Below are 24,886 nucleotides of genomic sequence, written 5' to 3' on the forward strand. Positions count from 1 at the left end.
ATGATTGTGTGTGTGTGTGTGTGTGTGTGTGTGTGTGTGTGTGTGTGTGTGTGTGAGTGTGCTTGCTCGCAAATTAACTATCTTTCAGCTTTTGTCTATTTCTTAGCTCAAAGTTCAATTATTAAAATCTGCATGATTGCATTAAGCATAACACATCGAAGAGAGTTTCTAAAAGGACGATTCCCTTCTGCCCTCTTTGAATAGAAACCATTGGCAGGTTTTGTCTGTCGAGCGCGAACGGAAATGGTAATAGCTTTAAACATGTTGTGGCCCTGAGTTTTCTTGTTGTTGGTTAAGAAAACTATGCCGGCAACATAGTTAGAGGCATCTTCAGCTGTAACGAATGATAAACGTATGGATCTAGTATAGAGAGGGAGGAATAATACATGTTCGCTGCCTGCACAGAGTATCAAACAATTTGTCTAACGATATAGAATGCAACATACTACAGCGGCACATCATATAGAATAGCATTTTCTAATCGAACAAGTGTGATATAATGGATACAGCGCGTTTGTTTTCTATGGTTTGATAACACAACACGCTCACTCACTTCATCACACTCACGAAGAGCGTGGTGCGGATGGGTGAAGTGAGCAAACTCTTGTGAGCTATCGTAAAAGCTGCCAATAATACCGAGAGGAGGAGGATGCCTTATGTGCTGTAAGATGTACCACCACCCCACAGCATAGAATGGCACTTGTGTGAGTTTTTGGAGGAGCTTGCACAATTGCGTACAGAGTGTCGGGCACACTACCGCCTCACTGGCATTCTCTAAGTCTTTTCCCATTGCCAAAATAATGCTGTTAGTTTCGATGACGTGTCCTGTTGTATCCGGGTTTTCTCTCTCTCTCGCTTCCATTAGCTTGCGTCGTTTTACGATAACAAATTTAAATAAAAACTACAACATAACCAGCTTGCTATCATCTCTCTCTCTTGCTCTCTCCTCATAGGACAGTGCAAATACATAGTGCAATTCAACATTAATTATAGTCAGTGGCGTTTTCTCTACTGCCGTTATTACTTAATAACGTAATCGTTTGAGAAGCCTGCCTCATTATTGATCTTATCTTCTTATAACATTGCGCAACTTACACGCTAACTAACGGCTAACGAACTATACGCGGTTATTTCACACTTTACCAACGAATCACGAACGAACGAATGTACGTATATGGTAGGATATGATTTACATCCAAAACAGTGGACGAGTAAACGTAAAGAGCAGTAAAATGAGAACGTTAACAAAAAAAAAACAAAAATAGAAAAATTGTAAGGTAATATACGGATAAACCTTCTAAACGTGTGTCATGTCGATCGGGTTCCTGTTTTGCGCAGGTTTTGCGCGTACTTTTTTCGCGTGTCGGAGATTTCGTTTCGCAGAGGAAAAAGCTCAAAGCTATGTTCCGGTTATACTAAAGGTCACTGCAACTCACGCATATGCCGCTGTAGGGTAAGGGGGAGGATTCGCACAAGGAGTTGTGAGTGTTTTTTGGGGGTGTGTTGGTCTTTGGCCGGTGGGTCAGTCGTATTCGCACACAGCACGAATTGAACGGGAAGAGGGGATCTATCGACTTGCACGCTCTGTTTTTTTGCAAACAAATCAACAAACTGTTGCCGTATACTTGCCCTCCCCCGCCAAAGGAAAGCGGATCAACCCATCCCTTTTACATTCCATCATATTACCTCCCATCACACTTCCCGTGTTCGTCGCACGGCCCGTCCACCTACAGGCAGCAGCGCTAGTCAAAGATGCAGGCAAACACGGAGCAGCAGTTCAGCAGCAGCCGGTTGCAGCAACCCTTCTTCGGACCGTCCCGCGCCCGTTCGGCTTCCTCGGCCGCCTTGCGCATCTTCTTCGGATAGTTGCGCGGCTGGCTGCGGGCACTGAGCGGCACCGGCAGCAGCGGGAAGTCGGGCCGGGGCGCACGGAACCGGGCGACCAGTGCCTGCTGCTCCGGGGTGAGATTCGAGGCCGATCGGCGCATTCCGCTGGTCAGGATGTCGCCGACGAGCTGCGATTCGGCCGGATCGAGCAGCTCGATGCGTTCGCGGGCGGCATCGAACTCGCGCCGCGTCATGGTGAGGTAGCGCGGCGCGTAACAGAGTGCCCCGAGCGCACGCCGCCGGTTCTCGGTCGTCGGGTCCACGTGCTTGCGCTTGCAGTCCTCCAGGCTCCAGCGGGAGAGCAGATCCACCAGCACCGTCTCGGAGGACAGCTGCAGCGCGTCCCGCTTCACGATCATTTCCAGCTCGGGGAAGCGCAGCGTTAGCATCGCCTCCTGCCCGAACACCTCCTCCGCGTGCATGTCGATCAGCTGCAGGCAGTTGGCGAGCAGGGCGGCAAAGTATTCTTCCGGCGTGAGCGGACCACTGTGGCCGGCGGTACCCTTTTGGGCCCGGGGACAGCGGGAGCGCCGCTTCGGCTCTTTCGGTGGGGCTTTCGGAGTTGCGATCGAGTTGTAGAACCAGAGCGCGCGGTACACTTCCAGCACATGGTCGACGTGCAGGTTGTTGTCGAGCTCCTTCACGCAGTGGATCTCCAGCTGCCGGCACTGGTAGCGGGTGGCCAGCTCGAGTATCTCGAGCGTGTGCGTCGGCGAGTCGAATTTGATGAACTTGGTTTCGAGATAACTGTGCAACAAAGAAAAAAAAAAACAAAAACGTACACAGGGTATTAGGTATCATGGGGAGAAAATGCGCACGAAAAGCTTCGATCTATCATACACTCTTTAGCGTCTTCTTCCCGTCAAACGTCGCTATAGGTGCATCTTGTAATCGGCTCGCACGTTTGCCCTGTTGCACTTTTTAGCGCCGGTACAACACTTATTGATAACGCACCGAACCTTCCCATATAACCATGCCGAAGTGACTCACTCACTGTCAGCTCAGCTCCCCAACACACAAGACTACACAAGGCAGTACAGAACCTCCAGCGCGCAAGCTAAAACAACGAATAAACATCGAAAGCTAGTTCACCGCGACTAGTAAGATAACATTGATATTGATCGGAAGGAACTCGGAACTTCTTGTTGTTTCACAACAGTGTACGGACACAAGTGTAGAATGTTGCTGTATTCCTCGGTCCACTAATTTGTGGCGATTGCGTGAACACATCGACGGAGAGACGCATCTGGCAATATTGGCGCAAATGTCTAATTTATGCACGAGGTGGTTCAAAACCAAATCATTCCGCCGTCTATGGTCGGCACTTTTGAAAATCCATGCATTGCATTATTACGTTCTTTTCAATGTTCTTGCAATATCCTACACTAACCTTCCGCAACGGGCAGCGTCACACACTTAAGCTCCCTTCTCTCATCAGAAGCCCTCTCCACCCACTTACCGTACAAATGTTACGAAATTGTCACGATCGACGCCGCGCACAACGTGCTTGCTGTCGCCGGCACCGCCCCCGGTCAGCATCTGCGCCAGCCCGGTGTTCGAGTCAAGGATGGCTTTCCGATCCGCGTGCACTGCATAGTTTTCCTTGTTGCCGAGCACCAGAAACTCCACTAACTGGCCATCGTTGGCCGGCGCATCCAGCGGTGGAGCCGTCGGCAGTGGTCCGTTCCGCGGCCGGTCTCCTCCTCCATTCGCTTCGCTGTGGTTGTTAAACGGCTGCACCATGGTTACGGCCTACTGCTGTTGTTCGTGGTGATATTCTGTCTGAGGATTTACTCTCTGGCTGCTCTGGTAGTGTTTATGTGGTTGGTGTCTTCCAGGTTTCAATAACTGCACAGAACTTGATGCGACTCGCCAAAGCGGACACAAGGGCACACTACATTCCTGCGGTGAACGGGAGGGCAGCAGTGTGATTCAGCAGCGTGTCTCTGGTGCGTTGCCCTTTCTGCACGGCAGTGCGCTCGCTAGTGAACTGAGATTCGCTCGTGTCAGCCCGTCCTCGGCTGTAAAGGGTTCGTAACGCGAACGGGTGACGGCACTCGATGTGTTTGGCTGTCGCACGTTACACGTTACGATGTGTGTGAATTATATCCACTGAAAGCCTGTGTAGAAAGAGGAAGAAAAAAACCAGGCAAATTAATTCAATGATACCGCAGCCATGGGTGTGTTTCTGTGTGTGTGTGAGCGAGAGAGATTGAGATAAAGATTACATCAAGACGGCAGCTAACGGTCGAGAGGGAAGGGTGGTACGTAAAAAGGGAGGACCGTACACGACCCCACTGATAAGCCGATTCTTTGATTGCTTATCGGGAATCCGCCCGGTAGGAGAGATACTGTTCGAACGGGGTGGTTTGGTTGGGAGGATTGTTTGGACGCCTGCATCACTTTCTGCTGCTCTGCACACTGTGGCGTTACACCTTGTGGTGCATTTTTTATGCCACAGATTGCTTCCTCTTCTTCGTGTTTTTAGCCGATTTTAGTTCAATCGCCTTCATGCGCGCTTTAGATGATGAGTAATACATTCTATTTATATACCAACACCACACTAGATCTTACAACCTCTGTCAAGTGGACACAGTCCCGTATATGGGGCGTACTTTTTTTGTCGTTCTGTAAGTGCTTTAACACAGCGAAAGCTAATCATCGTCACGTGACTCTTCCACGTTGGGAGAAATGCTCGGGAAACCTTATCAGGCGACACTCCTAACCATCGCTACCAATGGAAATCGATTTTTGGATGATCTACAAAACTATCAAGGACGGTTGTTGGTGTTTGATAACAAATAATAAAATAAAGGTTTCATTGATGACTAGTACCCTCACTGATGAGGCGTAATAGAAGCAGGATAACACACAGAGATAGGTTGGTATTGGGAGATTATGGCGAAACACGCAAAACGGATGATTCACTGTGGGAATGCACTTCCATGGGGTGATGATGACATTACTATCATCGATTGGGAGGTTTGCTGAGGAAGGTTCTCATCATGAAGAGTTCTTGGTAAACCGAATGGAATTGAATTTTCCGTAGAATTCAGATAATTTTGAATGAAAAAAGTACGTACTCTTCCACATCCAGGTTTTCCGAATTTTGAACGCTCTACCATCGTCCCCGTATCGATTCAACGCCCTCGCTTCATTTGTACAACGATAACCCAAAACCGAAGACTCCTCTCCATGCCACCCCAACCACTTCCCCACGGCGGCGGCCACTTCAGAGCGGCCAAATTAAAAGCACGTCCACCAATTTAAACAGTTCCTTGCCCGTCCACACCAAGCAACACCACCGACACCTTCCCGGCCCGGCCTGTAGCGGGGTTTGTCCTACGATTTTGATTAACTTCTTATCGTTATGCAAATTGGCAGTAAGCAAGAGCGAGGGGAGAAGGGAGAGTCGCACCGGCCGCAACACCATTGACAAAGGCGCGCAAAAGCAATATACGGAGGCTTCCGACGTGCACACAGGGTGTGTTTGGCTGTTTGTCGCCTCTGTTTGTGTACTCCGGTACCGTATTTTCCGGGCTGCCAGCCAGATGGTGGTAATTAAAGACCTTCCTCCCCCCCATGAGGGCCATCTCGAGAAGTAGACGGGCGTAGCGTCACGCGCGTAACTGTGGGCGAGATTTGGTGGAGACATTGGTCGCCCGACTTTAAGCACACACACACATATGATCAACGGTCGGCAGCATCGATGTGTGAGAACAGATTGCGCGCATATTTTTGGGACGCGCTTGTTCTGGAGTTGGGACAGGTTGAGAACCGCGGGATGATAACTTACAAAGAAGAACTGCGAGGCGCGTTAGAATAAGGGATGGTGGTGATGACGCTTTCTTCCTCAAAAACATTTGGCTTCGTAAGTCCGAGTCTTTCTTCTCAACACGCGTTACATTGATAAGGGAAACGTGGGGGGCATAACGCTCTGGGGTGTCGGTCAACATTGCCTTATCTGCGTAATTGATCGAAACTCTTATTATTTTGCGCCAGAGGTAGATCCAGAGATAGTAATACACGATCGCAAAAGGTTGACATTGTTGTTAGTGTTAATATATAATAGAGTTTGCTAAGCTTAACTAACCTTACTAGCTTAGGTCGGTATTGTCGGTGGGTCGTCAAGTGGCACGACTTAACAACATTTCCGTCGTGGATTCAAGCCCCGAATAAACCGTGCCCACATGTAAGACCTTTAATATCCTGCTAAAGGTAATCAATAAGTCATTGAAAGCCAAGCATCACTAGTGGGTAAAGGCAGGCCTTGACCGACAACAGTTGTGATGCCAAAGAAGAAGAAGCTTAACTAAGCCCCCAACACTGCAGGATTATATATTGAATGATTATTCAAGATTCAAATTTGTGCAACTTGGCAGTGGTTTGGGATGTAGTAAAATTGAGTTGAAGTATGTTGGAAACGTGATCATCACGCGATCATGCCCGCGTTTTCAGTGAACTTTCAGCGAATAAGTTTCAAGTTTTCAACGTTTAGTTTGACAAAAAGGAAAAGACATTTAATTAATCTGATTATTCATTTTCTCCCTGATGGGATTTGAACTTGAATTGTGCGAAAAATGCAAATCATACCAACCATGCGAGTTCAGGATCGTAAGATTCGTATTCGTTCGTATCAAAAAGAGTTACCAGCTAAACAACGATATACAAAGAGTGAATGTTCAATTATCAAATTAGTTTAAATCTAGATCTCGAAACATGCAATAAGCGTTCATACATTAATGTATTATTTCTACTGAAAAAGGTCCTAAACTAATCGTAAGCCTTACGATAATTTGAGTCCTTGTGGTATAAGTACGCAATTTATCGTACTAAACTTATCACCACTCCTTCCCAATTAGAGCTTTGCACTAGACTAGCACGTAAGAATAAATCGTTTCACATTTTAAAAAGCCCTTCGTATCGTATTAACGTATGATTGATTTAAACCGATATTGGAGTGTACCTAAGCCTGGGTTTTCAAATCAGTTGAACCCTAAATTCTACTGAGTGTGTGTGTATGTGCAAATCTGTAAAGTTTCCCACACGCTACACAGACGAAGAAATCAGCTCTCGCGGGTGGCTGGCTTACGCCGTTTTATTGCCCGCATTATTTTACACGCCAATTTACAACCGTCAACACTTTTCGGTAGTCGATTACGGGCTGTTTATCAGCATACCAGGTAAAGTTCCATTTCAGTGTAGTAATCCATCTATGTATAACCAATTGTAAAGCCGGGTTTTGGGCTAATGTGTTGAACGAATTAACGTGTACTACACTATCCGGTGTAATTCAATTGTCGATAGGCGGGGATGAAATGGCAATAATAAGCAGCTGGGTGATAAGGAAACGGATGGACGGTAACCAATGTATAGTTTTCTTCCTTCCAATCAACGTTCGCACATACATGACGTAGACACTCTTTTGCCTGTTTGATAGGCGTGAGATGAGGACGTGTCCCCCTGATAGTAGAGGATGAAATGAAAACATTATAGTGTACCATCTTTGCAACCGATTTCTCGACCAGAAGAGAGCTTCTTAGGGAACGAGGAATCGCTCTCGCCCTTTCCCCACTTCGATTGCAGAAACGTGCACAAAACGTGATTTTATCTCATCAAACGCATACCAAACTCTCATGTAAGCAGTGTAAAACCTTTCCGGGCACGTACACATTAAGTACACATTACTCACTACAACCCACAACGTGTGACAGAGTACGAATGAAGTGAATTTTAACAACATTTGCACGCCGTTAAATTGCACAACATTCAATGTGAAGTGATTGAATTTCTTTGTTTGTTTAATATTGCCATTTATTGGCAATCTTATAATCCAAAACAAAACAGAGAAAAACCTCCGATGCCAGCTAACAGCAAACGGGTAAAGATTTTGCTTTCGATTCCTTTCTTGACCCCGGGGGTCGCTTGCTTGGGCGAAGAGGCGTGCAATGTTAGTAGTTTGATGCGAGCAAACAGCCCTAAAATAAACAGCAGTAGCAGCATATCACTGTGTCATATGTGTGAGGAGGTCGTAAATTATGATGCAAACCGGTTAACACTTACTGCAGCCACCAGACGCATTGACCAAGAATTGGACGTTGTGAAGAGGAGTGAAAAAGAGGGAAAAACAATTCAAATGCGTTGTTATTTGCTGCCACTCAGAAGTTGCCACTGTATAGTGCTGCTGTTTTACGGTTTATAGAGTTTTAATGATTCAACTTAGCAAATGTGTCGGGCAATCATTATATAGACACGCTTCCGCTAACGAATTGTGGGTGATTTTATAGCTACTGTCAGTGGGGGTGACGCTAATCTACATGATACATAGTGCTATTAGCATGGGGTGAATATTCCTTTGATATGAACTCGTTACAATCTCAGCTTGTTTTACTGAACTTCCATGTAAAAAGGTTTCTTAAACTATGAGTCATCGATCGCGAAGCGATCACGTCGATGTCGATGTAGACAGTGATTGTTACGGAGAAGCAAAAAAGCACTGAACGCAACTGAACTGGACCTCAATACTGTAAAACGGTTAGAACTTCCTCGCACTGTAGAGGCAAGTATCGCACATGGTGCCAAACCCATTTCACATTCTTCGCTCCCTCGCCTGTTACAAACACTGATTCTAGCCAAAGATGCCAAAGGAAAACAAGGCAACAGACCTTCACCTGCTCGATCTGTGTGTATTTGTTTATGTTTGTTTTCACTCTTTAAAGCTAACCATTTTTAACAAATTGTCAACAAACATACCTTCTTACGATCGCCACCTACACAACGCACTGTACCGTCCGTCCCCCACTTCCCCCATGCAAGTCATGTGGTTTTGTTGCTTGTCTTCACTGACTGTGTGTGTGTTTATACACATCACAAGTCTAACTCAAGTTCACCTGCTATCTAAATAAAGATCAAACAACGCTCCACAAAAACCATACAAAAGGCCAACCAACTGTTATACAATAATGCACCACAGAGCGTCACCACGGCTCACACACACACTTCCGGTTTGATTTTGTCTATATTTGGCAGTTGCCAATAGAACAACCATTTTTGGGGAGTTGTGGAATTTGAAGAATGTGTTACGGAGTTACAAAATCACAGCTGTTCCACACTTTTGTGGCTGTTTTATTAATGTGTTCTAATTAGTTCCAAGTGAGGTTAAGTGTAGTGATGTGCTCTTTGGAGCGCACCCACGACTCCGATCCAACTTCGGCTATTGTTAGTTCGATAACGACTCTGGCAACATCCGAACCGCTAGTTCTGCGCGGAGTCAGAATCGTCAGGAGTCGCCCAGAGTCGTCCGGAGGACTCCAGAATCGTCCGAAGTTGGCAATAATTTCGAAGTCGACGATAATTTCGGAACCGACTCCAGAAGGCAGGTCCGCCTAGCATTATCCGGAGTCGTCCGGAGTCGTCCGGAGTCGTCTGGAGTCTTGTAGAGTTGTTTGGAGTTGTCAGGAGTCGTTGGTAGTCGGAGTCATCCAGAGTCGTCTGGAGTCGTTCGTAATCGTTTGGAGTCGTCTGGAGTCTTTCAGAGTCGAAATCGATTGTACTAGTCCGGAGTCGGCCGAAATCGGCCTTCGACTGATCACACCAGATATATTGCACCGGACGGCTCCTGTTGACTCCGGCTAACTCCGATCCCAGTTGACTCCGTTCGACTATAGACGACTCCGAATGACTCCATCTCCGGTCAACTCCAAACAACTCTACAAGACTCCAGACGACTCTTGACGACTCCGGACGACTCCGGATAATGCTAGGCGGACCTGCCTTCTGGAGTCGGTTCCGAAATTATCGTCGACTTCGAAATTATTGCCAACTTTACCCATCACTAGTACAGTGCGCATCGGCAATGCATTCAAAGGGTTTATCGACTTCAAAGTGTTTATGTAAATGATGAACTCACTTACAATACATTTCAAAATAAATCTTATTATTATTATTATTTATTAATCTTCAACGGGCCGTATGGCCTAATTAAGATGTAACAGTTCAATAAAAAAAAAATACATAGCAAAAACAAGATTTGCATCGCAATTCACTGCGGCCACGGCAAAAGCCGGAGACGTTCCTTGAAGCACTGAGTTGAGATGTCGAAGTCGAAGCAATCCGAGACAGTGTTGAAGACAGCCGACATGCGGAACATAGGGTCTGACCGACCAGCACTGGAACGGGGTTGAGCGAGCCGTAGAGTTTCTCTAGACCTAAGTGTTCGGGATGGTGCATAGATATCGACTCGATGCAACAATGGCGATGAGTCGATAGAGCCATTTAGCAATCCAGCGATGAAAGAACACTGTGCATTGCGTCTTCTGACCGAAAGAGGTTCAAGGCCTAGAAGACGGCACCGCGCAGCATACGGAGGAAGATTATTGCGATCCTGCCAGGGAAGACGTGAGCTTACGTTGAATCGCCTCAATTCGAGCAATTGAAGAAGCGGTAGTTGGGCTCCAGACTACGCACGAATATTCCAGAACCGAACGAACGATACAGTTGTACACAGCTTTGATGCACATGGGGTTGCGGAATTCATTAGTTGTCCGGATAACCACGCCAAGTAATTGATTTCCTCTGGCTACAACGTCATCGATATGCTGTTTAAAGTTCAAACTAGAGTCAAGCAGAACGCCCAGGTCTTTGGCATGATTCTGTCGATTAACTGCAGTGCCGTCCATGAAGTAGGTCCCAGTCACTGGGCTCCTGCATCGACTAAAAGACACACAGTAGCATTTCTCGATGCAGATAGTCAGTCCATTACGCTTGCACCACGAACAGAAAATTTCGATGCAGTCTTGCAGGAATGTACAATCACCTGTGTTGTTAATAGGCGCAAAAATTTTTGCGTCGTCGGCAAACAGACTGATACTGTCGGGAGGTAAAGCGAGGGTAACATCGTTGATAAACAATATGAAGAGAAGCGGGCCAATGTTGCTTCCTTGTGGCACACCCGAGCTGCTGACTATTTCTTTGGACATGTGCTTATCAATTTTCACGATGTATGTGCGATTAATTAGGTACGACTTAAGCCACTGTACGAGCGGGCTGGGAACTCCTAGCTTATCGAGTTTAGCGAGAAGAATTGCGTGCGGAAGAGAGTCGAATGCTGCTTTTAGATCGGTATAAATTGCATCGACTTGAGCTCCGGCATCAATTTGACTAGTGCATCTTTTCGATATATCTCTTTAGATGCCTGTTATTCCGAGTCTGAGAACTTGATTCAGTCTTAATACACAAACATAATCCAAACGATGATCTACTGCCAGATATTTCAATCCCCTCCTATCGCAATTCTTAACCTTTTTCTCCCAACACTCAACACAGCACTACTAGCAGCAGTTAGTTCTCGTTTAATATTGATGCATCCTTTCCCATCCAAACAAAAATGCTGGTACGTCTAAGGGGAAAATAAGAAAATTGCAGCCCGCATGTGTTTGGAGGAAGTCACTGCTTGGGTCCCATCCAATGTGTCAGTTGGCACATTCTGCTTCTTTGGCCAGCTATCATCGTGTCGTATACAGCAAACTCTTACTTTCTGCAGCAGCAAGCAAAGCAAACCCTAACTCCCCGTCTCACACCCAGGGGATACATTAATTGTGCCATAGGTCCATCAAATTGATGGGACACACAAAAACCGAGCAGTTTGCCATGTTTGGGTGGGTCGTGGACTTCCAAATTAAATGGCATTCCTCCTCCCTTCCCCTCCAACGTACGAATGTGATTCATGCTTGTGGCGGTTTTATTATGGTGCTACGCAGCTGCTCCCGGGTTGTTAAATTCGAGTGCAACACTCCCAGCATGCCATTAGAATGCCGTCACGAAAGTGTCTTTGTGTGTGTGTGTGTTGTGTGTGCGCTTGTTTCTTTACGCCGTACACTGGGGCGCAGAACAGTTCTGGGCCGTGCGTGCGTGTTGTCGCGACTGCAGCACAAACTTCACGCAGGTGCATTCAGTGGAGCAGCCGACCACGGCAGAGCACATTCATTCCACAACGGTGGTAGGGAAGGTGCTAAGTAGCGCCAATTGTGTTAACAAGATGCGCAACGGCTTCGCGGATCGATTGAGCGCGGGTGCTGGACCTCGTCGGCGGCGGCCATTATCGAAGCAGCCGTCAAAGGGTCTTTGGGCACTACAGAGGGTTTGCTTCCGGTTTTGTGACGAGCATGAAAACAGTGCTCCATTGTGAGTGAGATGAACTATTATTCATTTTGCCGCCTTGAACGGAGAGAGGGAAGTTAAAAATAAATTCAATATTTGGTGTGACTTGTTTCAGATGACGATGAAGTCGGCTGAAGCCTTTTGGTAATGGAATTCAAATGACCTACATAAAGCAGCAGAAAAATGAACAATGTTTAATTGGACATTTTTTTAATTATTCATAACCCATAGGGGAATTGAAAAACAATCCCACACATGGAAAGAACGTTGCACTGTCCAATCTTCGTGCATGCTCCGCGTTCAAACACTTGTTAGGTTCACGCTCCAGTGCGCATCGATTAGCATCGGTAGTGTGTTTACGATTTACCCTATTGTTGGTGCACCAGCGGTGCAAGTTCAATATCATGGCCTCAGCCAGTATTGAAGGATTTGGCAACCGTTTGGTTAGGTAGAAACACTAGAACACAAGTGTTTAGAACCGAGACGGAATAAAGCACACACACACACCAAGGGCAGACGGCTTTAATCGCCAGGCAGCGGGTGCTTCAAGAAGCTACCACCAGCTACAACCGGTGATGTCCTCTTCCGACACGCTGTCTGACGCTAAACGCTTCCGCCCGCCGGAAGTGCAGCGGTGTTGCAGAAACCCAGGTCGAATTTGACGACAGGAAATTAGAACAAGTCATTGTTATTGTTGATTTTTCAGGGCTCGTATACTCGTCGAAGGATCGTCTAACCAAATCGGCACAGGATTAGTTGGAGAGATATCTTTGTCTGATTTCCGATTCGTTTCCCTGATATGGTTCAAATGCACTCTACCGAGAAGGCATTATGTTTCCTTTTAATCCTGGCCTTTCTGTCTTGAAAACAAGGTCTCAGAAAAGGAGAAACTCCAGATGTTTGCTGTATGCACTTGCGCTATTATGCACCATCGCCCTACCAATGTACAATCCGCCACTGTGACCTTCGACTGCCGTAGCATATTTAAATATGATTGAGCGTAATACTAAGGGCAATTAAAATAATAACAAGACAAGGAAATCCCCTCACTGCTATCTCTGCCCCACAGTTCAACCGATGGTTCAATTTGCCGTGTGCGCCTCATTGGTTTTGCGCTTTGAGTGCGCGCAGACCTGCAGTTGCGCGCCGCTCGTCTGGACGGCTCATCATCCATGATCCATGTGTTCCTCCGTGAGTCCGTGTGGAAATGTATCTAAAAATACTGCCGTTTTGTGTCAAGGTAAGGGCCCCACCGCAAGCTGCCGCACGTCTTCGTGCTGAGCCTGGAAAAATGTGCATAGTGCATTGATGATACACTGTGCACTGTGTTGTCTTGGCGTTAGTTCGGGCGATAGTGCGGCACAGACATGCAAATGTTTTAGTTTGGGCTCGAATGTTTTGTTTTGCTACGGTAAAACCCGGCTGCAGCGAACGAATAAGATTATTTTTGTTGATTGCTTTCCGACCTGCTGGTGAACGGCTAGGCCGCATGACTCATAGCGTAGATAGCGTGAGGCGTCGTGCAGGATGCAATCGATTCACGGCATTGGGCAATGGTACATTAATGCGCTATTAATTGCAGCGTTTAAGCATGATTTGAAATACTGCAGATATTCGGTATCAAAGCGTCCTGTTTCATTTATTGTTGGATCAAATTCAACCGAAAAAGGAGTTATATTTCACATCATTTCAACCAAAACCAACAACGACACATTAGAAGCTCCAAACAATGTATTTCCAACGTATTCGTGTTCATGACGTTTGAGGTTTGACGCTTGCAACTTTATGTTAATAGAAGGTCCAATATCAATGTTCGTGATCTGGCCGGACACATGGCTTACATATGCCTGGCCGCCAAATCAGATTTAAACCAACAACATCACGATTATATGTTGCACCAACAACAAAAAAACATACCCAAACACCATCAATCGATATTTTGGCAATAATCTGAATTACGTCTTGGGTTGCCTACACTTCCTCGCGACCGGATGTGGTTCCTACAGATCTGGTGGCACGTTTGCCAAATTCTTTTCACCCTTTTTAGTGTTTACATTTTTGGCTTTGTAATTTAGTATTTGTTAATGCGATTCATATTACCCGCTCTCCCCATCGGTCCAAGAGCAAAAAGAAAAGCAAGGCAAGACAAAAAAGAACACCATAAACACGTATTATGATCGTTAATACTCCGCCAATAAGACATTGGCAAAATAACAATGTGGCTGGCAAATTTTTGCTCCATTTCGTCTTTCGCGCGTGCCCACGTCGTACAACGGACACAACACACGCACGTACGCACAAATTCTTCGACCACAGCACACATATGCTGCTATAAATAAATACTGGTGGCACAATCCGGCGGACGGTTCGATGCTATCATTCATGTTTGTGCAATTAATACCCCCAACATATGCGCGGAAAGTCCAGATTCAATATTAACTGATTAAATATTCAGGCAGCTGAGATTATTGCTTGATTAATCTTTCTATTATTTTATAAATACTGTATCACTGATGGTCTCTTGACTTGACCTGGGTTACATAATGCTGTTGATTAAAATCAGATCTTCAAATTGCACAAACATATCGCGGCAAGTATGCAGGTCGTATTTTAATTAAAAAAATAACTATTCACGGGGACAAAATGCACCAAGTAGATCAGGATAAAATGCACCAATTTGTAAGGAAGCTAGAATGTCGTTTTGTGACGTTTTAATAATTTAAAACAAAGAAGCTGACTAATAAAAACCTTAATTTCTTCAGCTTCATTTTATTTTAACCAAATAGAAGGAGACGTTTCAACATTTTTCTTCATTTTTTATATTGTGATGCATATTGCCTAAATTGTATAGTGTGCTGTGCCTTTCTTCGGTGCATTTTGCCTCTTTTCTATGGTTCATTGTACCCCAGCATTAAGCTTTTGAAAAGAGATGGAAATTTTTAGAGTATGATACCGTATTGCTTCGAATTACGGACACCTTAGGCATTTTGGCATGTAATGTTATCTTTTTAATCTAATTTTAATCGGTCAAACCTCTTTATAACTTACTTTACGGAAGCAAACTTTCTACATTTTAGAAACAAAAAAAGATTTCCAATAATTTTGCCGAAAACATTGCAAAAAATCACAAAATTGCAACGATATTTTGATTATTATTCCGGTTTGGAGTTGGGCGCTTTTTTTCTCTTATACTACACGTAGATGCATAAAACCGAAGAACTGCTACGCGAAATAACGATCTTTCCCGTACGATATTCGTCCAATACATCAAGCATTTGTCACATACATATCGTTGTTTTCTTATAATTATCACTGTTTAAAACCATATTTTTATGCAATTAATCACATTTTTACTTCGGCTGTCTGGAATAAAAAACAAACCAAAACATCTTGCTTCAAATTCTGGACAGAATTAAATATGTGTTTTAACGAAATTTTGAGCGCAAAAAGTTAAAACACTGTAATCTTCACGTTGATAACTACTTCCACAATGGATTCCGAGGAATTTCAATGCACGAGGACGCGATTAATAGGAATTATCAAAGAAATAACATAAGCGTCCGTTTGAAACAAAACCGCTAAGAATGCCTCAGGTCACTCAGGAAACTGATCGACAAAAAATATTTATTTACTATGGCATCAGGGCCTACAAGGTGTCAGACATATTTTTAATTTATTATAGTACATCATAACAATTATTTAAAATTAAAAAGCAGTATGGCCAAGGACTGAATATGAAGAAATTCAACAGAAGCATACCGAATGTCTTGAATTTGAATAATAACGGTAACTTAATGATTTTTTATAACAAAAATGCCAAAAGTTCCATGCCCGATTACTACATTACAGCTTAAAGAAGCAAATTAATTCATAAAATCAACAATGACTAGTACTTTTCAATGCAAATTATGTGTTTTCCTCAAAGCATCACAACATGTACTACACTACCCTAGTTATTACCTATTTACTATCAATTTCATTCATATTGTCGAAATAGATAAACGTTGAATAAATGACAACGTTTGAACTATAATTCTGTGGGATTATAGGTTTCTTCCTTAGGACATCAACCACGAACGACATGTATGATCAATAAACTAAAATATTAATGCACCACAAAAACAGTGAACCAAAAAATAGAGATCTGGTACCTATCAGTATCGTATTTTTAGTTTTGAAACACAATTGTAGTCTGAATGCCACTGCATCGTTCTTTAAGTTTTAACAAAGTTAAAAAATGGTTCCACTGCCCCATCCATGCATCGATTGAAGCAAACCGATCTTCCGCTTTCGTCACCATTGCTTCCTTACACTGCTGTCATGGTGATTGATCTAAAAGCATAAGAACGCACGGATTACTACACGTGTGTGGGGCATGTTTTTACGACACATCCACCAAGGGCGGAGGGTCACTTGTTTCAACCTGCCTACACCGACACACAAACCAACTTCTTGTTTGTTGTGAAAACCATCTCAACGCACTGCCGTGACTGTCGAGACTCGTTAAAAATCGTTCAAAATCGTTCAAAACCGTGTGTCAAAAACGCACCACTTGATTTCCTTAGCCATTGAGAAAAAGAGTCATAAGAACCACCCTGAATCGTTTTCCTTTCCCCCGTTTCGACACATTCAAAGACGGGTGGTAGCCGCCGGCCGCCGGCATAATAAATTCTGCATTCCACGTTCACGTTTTGTCGTACGGCCAACGACGCGCGGCAAGAGCGTGCTGTGTGTGCGTTAAGAAAACACTAACCCCCCGCTTGCTCCCTCGCAGACATCGGGGGCCAGTCGCACCCCAAAAAAAACCGAGTCCGCCGTTAGACCGCAACACCAACAAGGAACAAGGTGGTCGGTCCGGTCGGTTTCGGTGTGTGTGTTGCCGGTTGCACTTTTCCCTATTGCAACGCTTTTGGGTTGAGGTAGGCGAAAAGCGGTCGATTAGTTCGCCCTTTCTCTCTCACTCTCTCCCATACCAACTCACACGCACGCACCAGGGTGCAGCCGATAGAAGCTGAGGAAAAGAGCTTGGGGTGGTTGAGGTATGTTTAGAATTTTTACATTTTCATGCGTCGGCGTGCTGCGGAGCATAGCCAATCCTCACCAATACACATTAGCGTGTCGCCGTTCGGGTTAGCCACCCTTCCCTGCCGCTGGGGAGGTGTGACCTACTTTAGTAGCCTTTGGCGTATCCAAGTCCGCGCATCCTCTCGACATCCTCGGAACATCGGGGGATGGAAATGGAGAAAAACGACCATCGTTAAGCACCACACACCAGCAGAGCTCTCTCCTAGGAATGACAGCTCAATGTTGATTACTGAGAAGAACGGAAAATTCCCTAAAGTGGAGAGCGAGAAGGCACGACGGGGTTTTTTTTTGCGTACGTGAACCGAACGGGCGCCGCAATGTGCGTTAGTGTGTGTGTATGTATGGGGCTGCATGTAATGGAAAAAATCGATTTTTCTTTACAACGATTAAAGGATACTCCATCACGTACTGGACGGTGTTGGAAAAAGCCCCCAAATAGTAATCTAATTTAGTTACAAGGGACGACGGCTATGGAAAATCTTAACTCACCTGCAGGGAAAGGACACCGCCTACTTCATTAGTATGCCGTCTCGCGTGCTTGTCCGCGTAACCCACCAGGGAGCCGTCGATGACCTTTGCAACAGTCGTTTTTCCGTCGTGTCACATGAAATCCATCAAACTATCACACCGAATAACAAAACAATGAAACAGTCTACCCGCGAACACAGCGCACAACAACGGCGTACGGGCTCTTTTCCACAAAACAATAACTCCCTTCAGACGGCAGGTACACTTGCGACGATGGCAAACAGAGCACAACAACAGTACGGACGCAACTGTCGTTCGTTCTCGGCTACTGCTGCTGCTGCTGCGGACTTCCGTTGCCGAGGAGGAGAACCGAGCGACTGAGCAGGTTTTGACAGCTGATCCGACCGTTGGCCGTTCCCGGACATGCGCATCTCCTGGCGAAAGGGATCCGTCGCGCTTTCCACCCACACCAACTCTTCCTGGTCGGGAGGGAAGGAAGATCACTTCTACTCGATTAGCACAGGGAATCGGATCAGTTCTTCCTCTGCAGGTGGTCGGCCTTGGGGTCGGCCACAACACTCCTTTGCTTCACACCACGGGGGAAGTGCAAACTGTGTTCACTGTGTGTGTTGCTACTCGGAAAGCTATGGATACTGCGATGCAACGGAGAGCACACCCGGACCGGACACGTTATTACTTCTTCAACACCTACCATAGAATGAAGAAGCATCTGCGTACAACAATTGGGATCGACGTGCGGGTTGCTGACTTTGAATGGATGGATCGTACACAGTTGTGCACGGTTAACGGAAAAAGACCGCAATACCGTGTGAATCCGCGTATAGCGCGAGAGAAAGAGCGAGAAAAAAGAACGAGATCGAAAATGGTCGGATCATGAGAGTGAGAAAGAAGGAGAGAGATCGCACGAAGCGTGTTCAAAGCATTTGCGAGAGCGTGTACAGCCGCACTGAGAGATTCTCTTTCTCGTTCTCTCTAGTGGAGTGAGTGGCATGGTTGTCGTTTGCTATCCTTTTCTATTCTCTGAACAACAAACGGTTCTGGTTGCGCTAGTGCATCACATTGTATTTGCTCGTTGATAATGCAAACATTTGTTTGATGGTGACTGATTTTGAATGCTTTTTAGACAACAGCTTTTGTAAAAACGTGTAAAATCGTGCAACTCAAGACTACAGTTGGGGACATCTATGTTTTCTCTTTCCAATTCCAATGACCTAGCCCTGAAAATAATGAATCATAGGAAATCGCTTTTTTCCATGTCAGGTGGAGGTGCATGGTGGTTCACGTCAACGCTAAACTGAAATTAATTTAATTTTACATTAGTATGATTTTTACACAATTGTATAACATTATATAATAAAACTTAATTTTTCGATTTTTTATCTCTTATGCAGATGTGATTTACATGATCTTGCCGATCATCTCTGAACAATGATTTGTTTCTCTTTGATAACTGATATCCCTGATTGCTTTTGAAAGCTATTTAAGGTTTTTTTGTTCCAATTTCCTACTTTTTTATTTGTTTAATAGCATATAAACTACTTTTGAAACATTCAAAAACATTACCCCATATTTCTAGGTTTATTTTTATTTTTTTATTTTCACATGTACTTAATTCTAGAGCTGATTAGTTAACTTAAAACTAAACTAAAAATCACCCCACATCCCCAATCCAATCAATCCATTTCTGTTTGTTCTTCAGCATCTTCCTCATTAGATTCCTCTTCATTTTCTTCCATCAAATGATCCAGCTGTAATGCTGCCCCTTTGCCAGCCTGCTTCGCACCGCCAGCCTTTCGCTGGTTCGATGTCCGCTTGGCCCTTTTCGGATCTCTTTGTCCCACGACGTACTCGGGCATGAGCACACGCCGTCCATTAAACTGTGGCTTATCTTCGACGGGCGTTTCAACCGGTTCATCTGCTTGCTCCAGCTGGGTCCGCAAGTGCGCGGATCGATTAAAACGCACCACCGACCTGCAAAACTCGGCCCGGGGCTGCTGGTTCGCCCCATCATCCGCCCCATCAGGGTGGGCCGCTTCTCGCTGGTCCTCCATCTGTTTGAGAAAGGAAAAGGCGGCCGCCGTGTTGCTTCGATCGGACGTATCCACATCCTCCAGCGTGTACTTGGTCCATTTGTGCGGGTTACGCTTCGAGGAAAAACGAACGGGACGATCCCAAAACGGTATCAACGGTTTCCAGATGGTGGCGGAAGATTAGGCGGATTGGAACATCGCGCGCTGTTTCGTTACCTTATAGTCTGGCAGGTTGGAGCGCTTCAGGCACCGGCCGATCGGTGCGTTCGGTCGCTTGAAGATGCTCTCCCGGCCCTGGTAGCGGTCCACTCGGATCGGTTTGGTGCGCGATTGCGACATGCGGTCGAGGCTGTAGTCCGTTTCGTTCACATTTTGGTGCAGAACTGAGTCTGTCCCGATGCTCTGTTCGGCCGACTCCAGCGATGAAAACAGGATGCTCTTTTTCTCTTGAAAACTCATGATTTTTGCACGGAATTTAGTGAAGTGGAGGAGAATTGTTTATGTTTTGCTTTCAGTGCGAGCTTTGCGTGTGGCTTTTGACACTGGTGACAGTGAAGCAAAAAGGAAAAAGTTGCTGCATGGGAAAGACTTTAAAATTTTGTAAAGAAACAAATCGAAAAGTGACTGAATAATTTAATCGAATATTGCTGATTAATCATCCTAGAAGAACATATTTTTATGATATAATATACGCATTAAAACCTCACATATTGCGTTTTTTATCTTTCTCTTTCTCAATCCCGCGATGTGCTGCATGGGACTCTGAGCCACACAACTGCCCATGCGGCAACAACAAATCCCGCAACTGTCAGAACCGGAGCAATCAGGAGAAAAATAGTTGCAGGAGGTAAGTTTCAGTGCGGAAAATATTTATTTCCATTACGGTATTTGCTTCTGTTTTAGCGATTATTTTTGTTTTATTCAATCATATGCGATGCGTGTAACAAAAGCCGCTCTTATAGGAACTGTGTTTAGTGTGGAACAATGTGTTTTGGCGTTTAGTTGAAGTGTCTGGCCGAAACCTCGTTGCCCGGCGTGATTCCGTGTGTAGCTTATTGTGCGCTATCTGAACCAGTTTCCGTGCTCTTCCATCGATGTGTGTTGAGGCCAGCTTAATTGCAATTCATGAATCACGCAGCGCAGTTTGTTTTCCGTGCATGAGCTCATAAAGAAAGGTTCCATTTCCTTATTCCAATTCGCACGAGCGCGCCTTGTATGAATCTGTGCATACGTGCGGGTGTGTGCGTGTGTTGTGCTTTTTGACGTTTGTCGACGGTGCTGTCATCTCGCAGAGGCACAATCGGCAACAAAAACTCCGTGCTTCCACATCAGACCAGGAGCCTGCACCGTGGAGCGAACGCACTTTTAACAACGCATTTTGTTTTCAAAATAATACTCACTGTCCTCGCCCTAAGCTTTACTGTATTTGTTTGCCCCCCCGAGCATGTGCCTGCGTAAAGTGTGATAGATTTAATATTTAGCTAATCGTACTGCTACATATCGTTAAGCGAAAAGAGGCTGACTTTCTCCCCCTTTCTGGCAATGCAATCATCATGAATGTGCAGGATGGTATAAATGCTGCATTTTCGGTGCTCGTTTCGGTGCTCATAGTGATAGTGCTAGTTTGTTTAGGTTTGTGAACCATTCCTCCGTCCGTCGGTGCACTGTAGCCTCACCGCTTTGTTATCAACAGCCCTTTGTTAACCGTTCACTTTTCATTCCTTTCTTTGCTCCGTTTCTGCAGGTTGGTATCTGGTGTGGAAGCTGTTTCTCTCCCGCTTCAAGCTGGTCCGCGAGCTGCTTGGCATTGCCCAATCGAACGAACATTCGCCAGTGCACAGCGCCACGGGCAGGGATTACTCAACGGCAGCGGGCAGTAGCGGTGTGGTTGGCGGTGGTAGCAGCATAATCGGCGGCAGCATAAACGCCGATAATCGGTCCCGTGCCCGGAAGGTGCGAAGAGATTAGCCGAGAGAGGTACGCAACACAACCACGACCGTTCCGTAACACAAACACGCGCGCGCACACGCACACAGAAACGGCTTCGAGATGAATATCCGCTGCGCCAAGCCCGAAGATCTGATGAACATGCAGCACTGCAATCTGCTGTGCCTGCCGGAAAACTATCAGATGAAGTACTACTTCTACCACGGGCTGACGTGGCCCCAGGTCAGCTACGTGGCGGAGGACGACAAGGGCAACATCGTGGGGTACGTGCTGGCCAAGATGGAGGAGCCGGAACCGGGCGAGGAAAGCACACACGGCCACATTACGTCGCTGGCGGTGAAGCGGTCCTACCGGCGGCTCGGTCTCGCCCAGAAGCTGATGAACCAGGCGTCCAAAGCGATGGTGGAGTGCTTCAACGCGCAGTACGTCTCGCTGCACGTGCGCAAATCGAACCGGGCGGCGCTGAATCTGTACACTAACTCGCTCGGCTTTAAGATACTGGAGATTGAGCCGAAGTACTACGCGGACGGCGAGGACGCGTACTCGATGCGGCGCGATCTTTCCGAGCTGGTGAACAACAGCGACCGGCCGCCGGCGGAACGGAACGAACTGAACGACGTCGGGGGCGACGAGCGGATAGTAACGAACCGTCAGAAGGGACCGGTCGTGCTGCCGCATCATGGCGATGGGCACGCGGGACACGATGGCCACTGCTGCTAGCCGGAGCGGTCGTGGAAGCTGGGGCGCGAACGGGCCGTAATCGAATCGAGGAAGGTTAGCTGTCTAGGGATGGAAACACGAAGAACAATGAAATGTGTGAAGGAAAAAGGTACTTTTTTTCCATTCTTAAATTTAAATTCGTGCTTTTTTGTTCGGTGTGGAAAGGAAAGAAACAAACGCAGAGCGTGGCTTTTCATTCGGATCGCCTTTGAGTCGATGTGTAATTTATTGTGAATAATTTACTGTTATTTGAATACTTTTTTCCTCCGATGCATTTCGAATACCATTCCCCCTCCTCTTCCTCCGTGTTCGAACGTCCCTTCTCCACAACGGATCGCTGTGGGTTTATTTCTAGAAATGTGTGTGTGCCTTGAGCCTGATTCGTTGGTTCCGATTCCGTTTTTGACTATTCGTTTCGTGAAATGTTTTGGTATGAGAAGCGGATTAAATCGTTTTTTTACTTTTATTTATTGCGAATTGGATACTCCAAATGCACATTTACTATTCGCGCACACATCCTTAAAAAGCGCTGAGTTTTATGATCGCATTTTTGCTTCCAATCGAATGATCATGATGGGAGAGATAAACGGGCAAGAAGTACGCTCGGATGAGGGAATAGGAAAACACAAAACAAACAAACAAAAATACATTCATTCATTCTTAATTGTAATGATTCTTTTATGGTTTTACGGTTAGAGGACACATGACAATACTACTGTTGCGAATTCGCTTTCTTGGCCGACAATACACACACGCACACACACAGACATGGTAGAGGAGAGATTTGTGGGACTTTATAGGGAGGAAGAAATTCGACATCTTTAATACGTAGTACTGCTTAAGGGAGGGGGATATTCATTTGAATTTAGTTTGGTTGATTTTAAGTAAGTAGTAGCTTCTTTGATGCGCTTGCGGGCAGCAGATTCATCAAACGTCTTCCAGCCGTGCGATTGGTTTGGTTTTGGAGCTCATTTTCGGTTGAGCATTTTTGTCTTTCAATTCCAGTTCCAGGTTAAAGGATACGATATCGAGAACATATTCAAAATAGAAGGTGTGTGTGTTTTTGTGTACGTAGAACCGAAATTGAGAAACGAAATCGAACCTATTTACCTTAGACAAAACAAACTAAAATGTACAATATTTACAACGCAAGTAAATTACAACCTCCACTTTCAACACACCCACAGTGGACGAAGAAGGATGGCATTTGTTGTAAAACGCAAAGGTTTATGAAAGGATTCTCCCCATGTGTGAGCGGGGAAAGTGTCCCCACTGCTACACACATACAGTCTAGGGGGAGTGTTTGTGGGGGTGTTTTCTGGTTCGTTTTTTTGGCATTTTCGTTCGTTATTACTACTACTACTACTTGCAGGAGCAGTGTCTGCAGTTTTCTCTACACTTTTCCGAGAAAAAAAGCGCTTCCCCTTAAACGCTTTCCCGCCGTTCGTGAAATCAAGCAACTCAAAAAGTTAAGAGAATTGTGAGATCTACTGGCTCTTTCCTACTCCTCTCTACGTTCGCCCCTCCCCCCACTCGCCCTCTCACTAAGGAACGCAATTCTTTTCTTCCCTTTCGACCCGCCTACTGCTGCACTGCCTCGAGCATGGCAATCTTTAGATCGCTCGCCAGATGCGAAATGTCCACCACCGAGTCGACCATCTCCTGCACCGCGGTAACGCTCGGGAAGTTCTGTGCCGCCTTCTTCGTCTTGGCCACGCACGTCTTCAGTGCCTCGGACAGCGCATCGGCACACGAGAGGACGCGCGTTTTGATGCACTCCCGCGACACGTTCCGGTGCACAATGTCGCCGATGTTGACGAGATTGTGCGCGCTCAGCACGACGAACTTGCCGTAGGCGAGGAAAAACTTGGGCGGCTGGTTGTGCTCGACCGTCTGTAGGAAGGCGTCGATCGCCTGCGTCAGGTAGCCCATGTGCGTCACCGTCTGGGAGGCGTAGTACACCAGCACCGACTTGTCGTTCGGATCGAGCGCCACGTCCGGCCGCTCGGACACGCTGGCGGCGGCCGCGTCGGCCGCATTGCGCACCACGTTTTCGAAGTTTTTCTTCAGATCGTTCGGCAGTGCGTCCCGAATTTCGGCGTTTGTGCGCGCGGACGCCTCCTTCGACTCGAGGCTGACGTAGTCGTAGTCTTCGGGCCATTCGCCACCGCTGCCGCCGCCGGTGGATGGTTTTCCGCCGGCGCCGGTCGGCGTTTGGGGTGTGGTCGGCACCGAGGACTGGGGCGTGGAGGTGGACCGCTTGAAGAGCAGCGTCGCGTTGCCCTGGATGAAGGAGGCCGTCTGGCGCACGTCCTCGGTGAGCGTCTGGGCGCAGGCGATCAGCTGATCGAGACTGTCCGGGGGCAGCTGCTGCTGCAGCTTCTGCGTCGCTTCTGGGCGCTGGAGCGTTACCAGGGTCCAGCCCTGGGCGTCCAGATTTTGTGACGCTTCGTGCACGAGTTTGTCCGCGTCGCGCAGCGCCTTCACGAGTGGTTTCAGCTTCTGTGCCAAGCCTGCCGTGGGGAGTGATTGCAATTGGAATTAGTTCAGTTCTTTCGGCAAAATGGGAA

The 24,886-nt window shown here is 46.3% G+C and overlaps 5 protein-coding genes across 8 annotated transcripts in view; 2 read left to right on the forward strand and 3 right to left on the reverse strand.

The window, feature by feature from the left end:
• Positions 1-928: 928 nt before the first annotated feature.
• On the reverse strand, positions 929-18,278 carry LOC120893574 (BTB/POZ domain-containing protein 2). Its single transcript, XM_040295551.1, has 3 exons — positions 17,620-18,278; positions 3,347-4,007; positions 929-2,634 (listed from the first exon to the last, which is right to left on the reverse strand). Exons 2-3 carry the CDS (start codon positions 3,628-3,630, stop codon positions 1,743-1,745), a joined length of 1,176 nt encoding a protein of 391 aa, XP_040151485.1. The 5' UTR covers positions 3,631-4,007; positions 17,620-18,278; the 3' UTR covers positions 929-1,742.
• A 922-nt stretch (positions 18,279-19,200) lies between these two features.
• LOC120893576 lies at positions 19,201-20,175 on the reverse strand. Its single transcript, XM_040295553.1, has 2 exons — positions 19,866-20,175; positions 19,201-19,763 (listed from the first exon to the last, which is right to left on the reverse strand). Exons 1-2 carry the CDS (start codon positions 20,106-20,108, stop codon positions 19,293-19,295), a joined length of 714 nt encoding a protein of 237 aa, XP_040151487.1. The 5' UTR covers positions 20,109-20,175; the 3' UTR covers positions 19,201-19,292.
• Positions 20,176-20,417: 242 nt separating this feature from the next.
• Positions 20,418-21,645, forward strand: LOC120893578 (small integral membrane protein 13). Of its 2 annotated transcripts, none has more exons than XR_005738140.1 (2): positions 20,418-20,496; positions 21,394-21,505. XR_005738140.1 is itself a non-coding variant. In XM_040295555.1 (2 exons), exons 1-2 carry the CDS (start codon positions 21,203-21,205, stop codon positions 21,615-21,617), a joined length of 303 nt encoding a protein of 100 aa, XP_040151489.1. In that variant the 5' UTR covers positions 20,563-21,202; the 3' UTR covers positions 21,618-21,645. The 2 variants fall into 2 exon arrangements, 1 of the variants encoding a protein (XP_040151489.1); XM_040295555.1 differs by lacking the exon at positions 20,418-20,496 and adding an exon at positions 20,563-21,281 and having other exon boundaries at positions 21,394-21,645.
• Positions 21,646-21,679: 34 nt separating this feature from the next.
• LOC120893577 (N-alpha-acetyltransferase daf-31) lies at positions 21,680-22,447 on the forward strand. Its single transcript, XM_040295554.1, has one exon. The coding sequence runs from the start codon at positions 21,699-21,701 to the stop codon at positions 22,314-22,316; it is 618 nt and encodes a 205-aa protein (XP_040151488.1). The 5' UTR covers positions 21,680-21,698; the 3' UTR covers positions 22,317-22,447.
• A 59-nt stretch (positions 22,448-22,506) lies between these two features.
• LOC120893569 (breast cancer anti-estrogen resistance protein 1) overlaps positions 22,507-24,886 on the reverse strand; it is a 125,900-nt gene continuing 123,520 nt past the window's right edge. For all 3 annotated transcript variants that reach the window (XM_040295544.1, XM_040295545.1, XM_040295546.1), the window contains one exon: positions 22,507-24,829. In XM_040295544.1, coding sequence (XP_040151478.1) covers positions 23,898-24,829 — 932 coding nt within the window. In that variant the 3' untranslated portion in view covers positions 22,507-23,897. The remainder of the gene's footprint in view (positions 24,830-24,886) is intronic.

Source organism: Anopheles arabiensis, chromosome 2 (genome assembly GCF_016920715.1).
Source record: "Anopheles arabiensis isolate DONGOLA chromosome 2, AaraD3, whole genome shotgun sequence".
NCBI classification, from domain to species: Eukaryota; Metazoa; Arthropoda; class Insecta; order Diptera; family Culicidae; genus Anopheles; species Anopheles arabiensis.

Bases quoted from the DNA above. Each gene is read 5' to 3' on its own strand.
- LOC120893574 (XM_040295551.1), bottom strand. From the start codon at position 3,630: ATGGTGCAGCCGTTTAACAACCACAGCGAAGCGAATGGAGGAGGAGAC. The intron at 2,635-3,346 runs GTAAGTGGGTGG...TTTGTTGCACAG, and splicing joins AATTTCGTAACATTTGTACG to TTATCTCGAAACCAAGTTCA.
- LOC120893576 (XM_040295553.1), bottom strand. From the start codon at position 20,108: ATGAGTTTTCAAGAGAAAAAGAGCATCCTGTTTTCATCGCTGGAGTCG. The intron at 19,764-19,865 runs GTAACGAAACAG...TTTTCCTCGAAG, and splicing joins CCAACCTGCCAGACTATAAG to CGTAACCCGCACAAATGGAC.
- LOC120893578 (XM_040295555.1), top strand. From the start codon at position 21,203: ATGAATGTGCAGGATGGTATAAATGCTGCATTTTCGGTGCTCGTTTCG. The intron at 21,282-21,393 runs GTTTGTGAACCA...CCGTTTCTGCAG, and splicing joins GATAGTGCTAGTTTGTTTAG to GTTGGTATCTGGTGTGGAAG.
- LOC120893577 (XM_040295554.1), top strand. From the start codon at position 21,699: ATGAATATCCGCTGCGCCAAGCCCGAAGATCTGATGAACATGCAGCAC.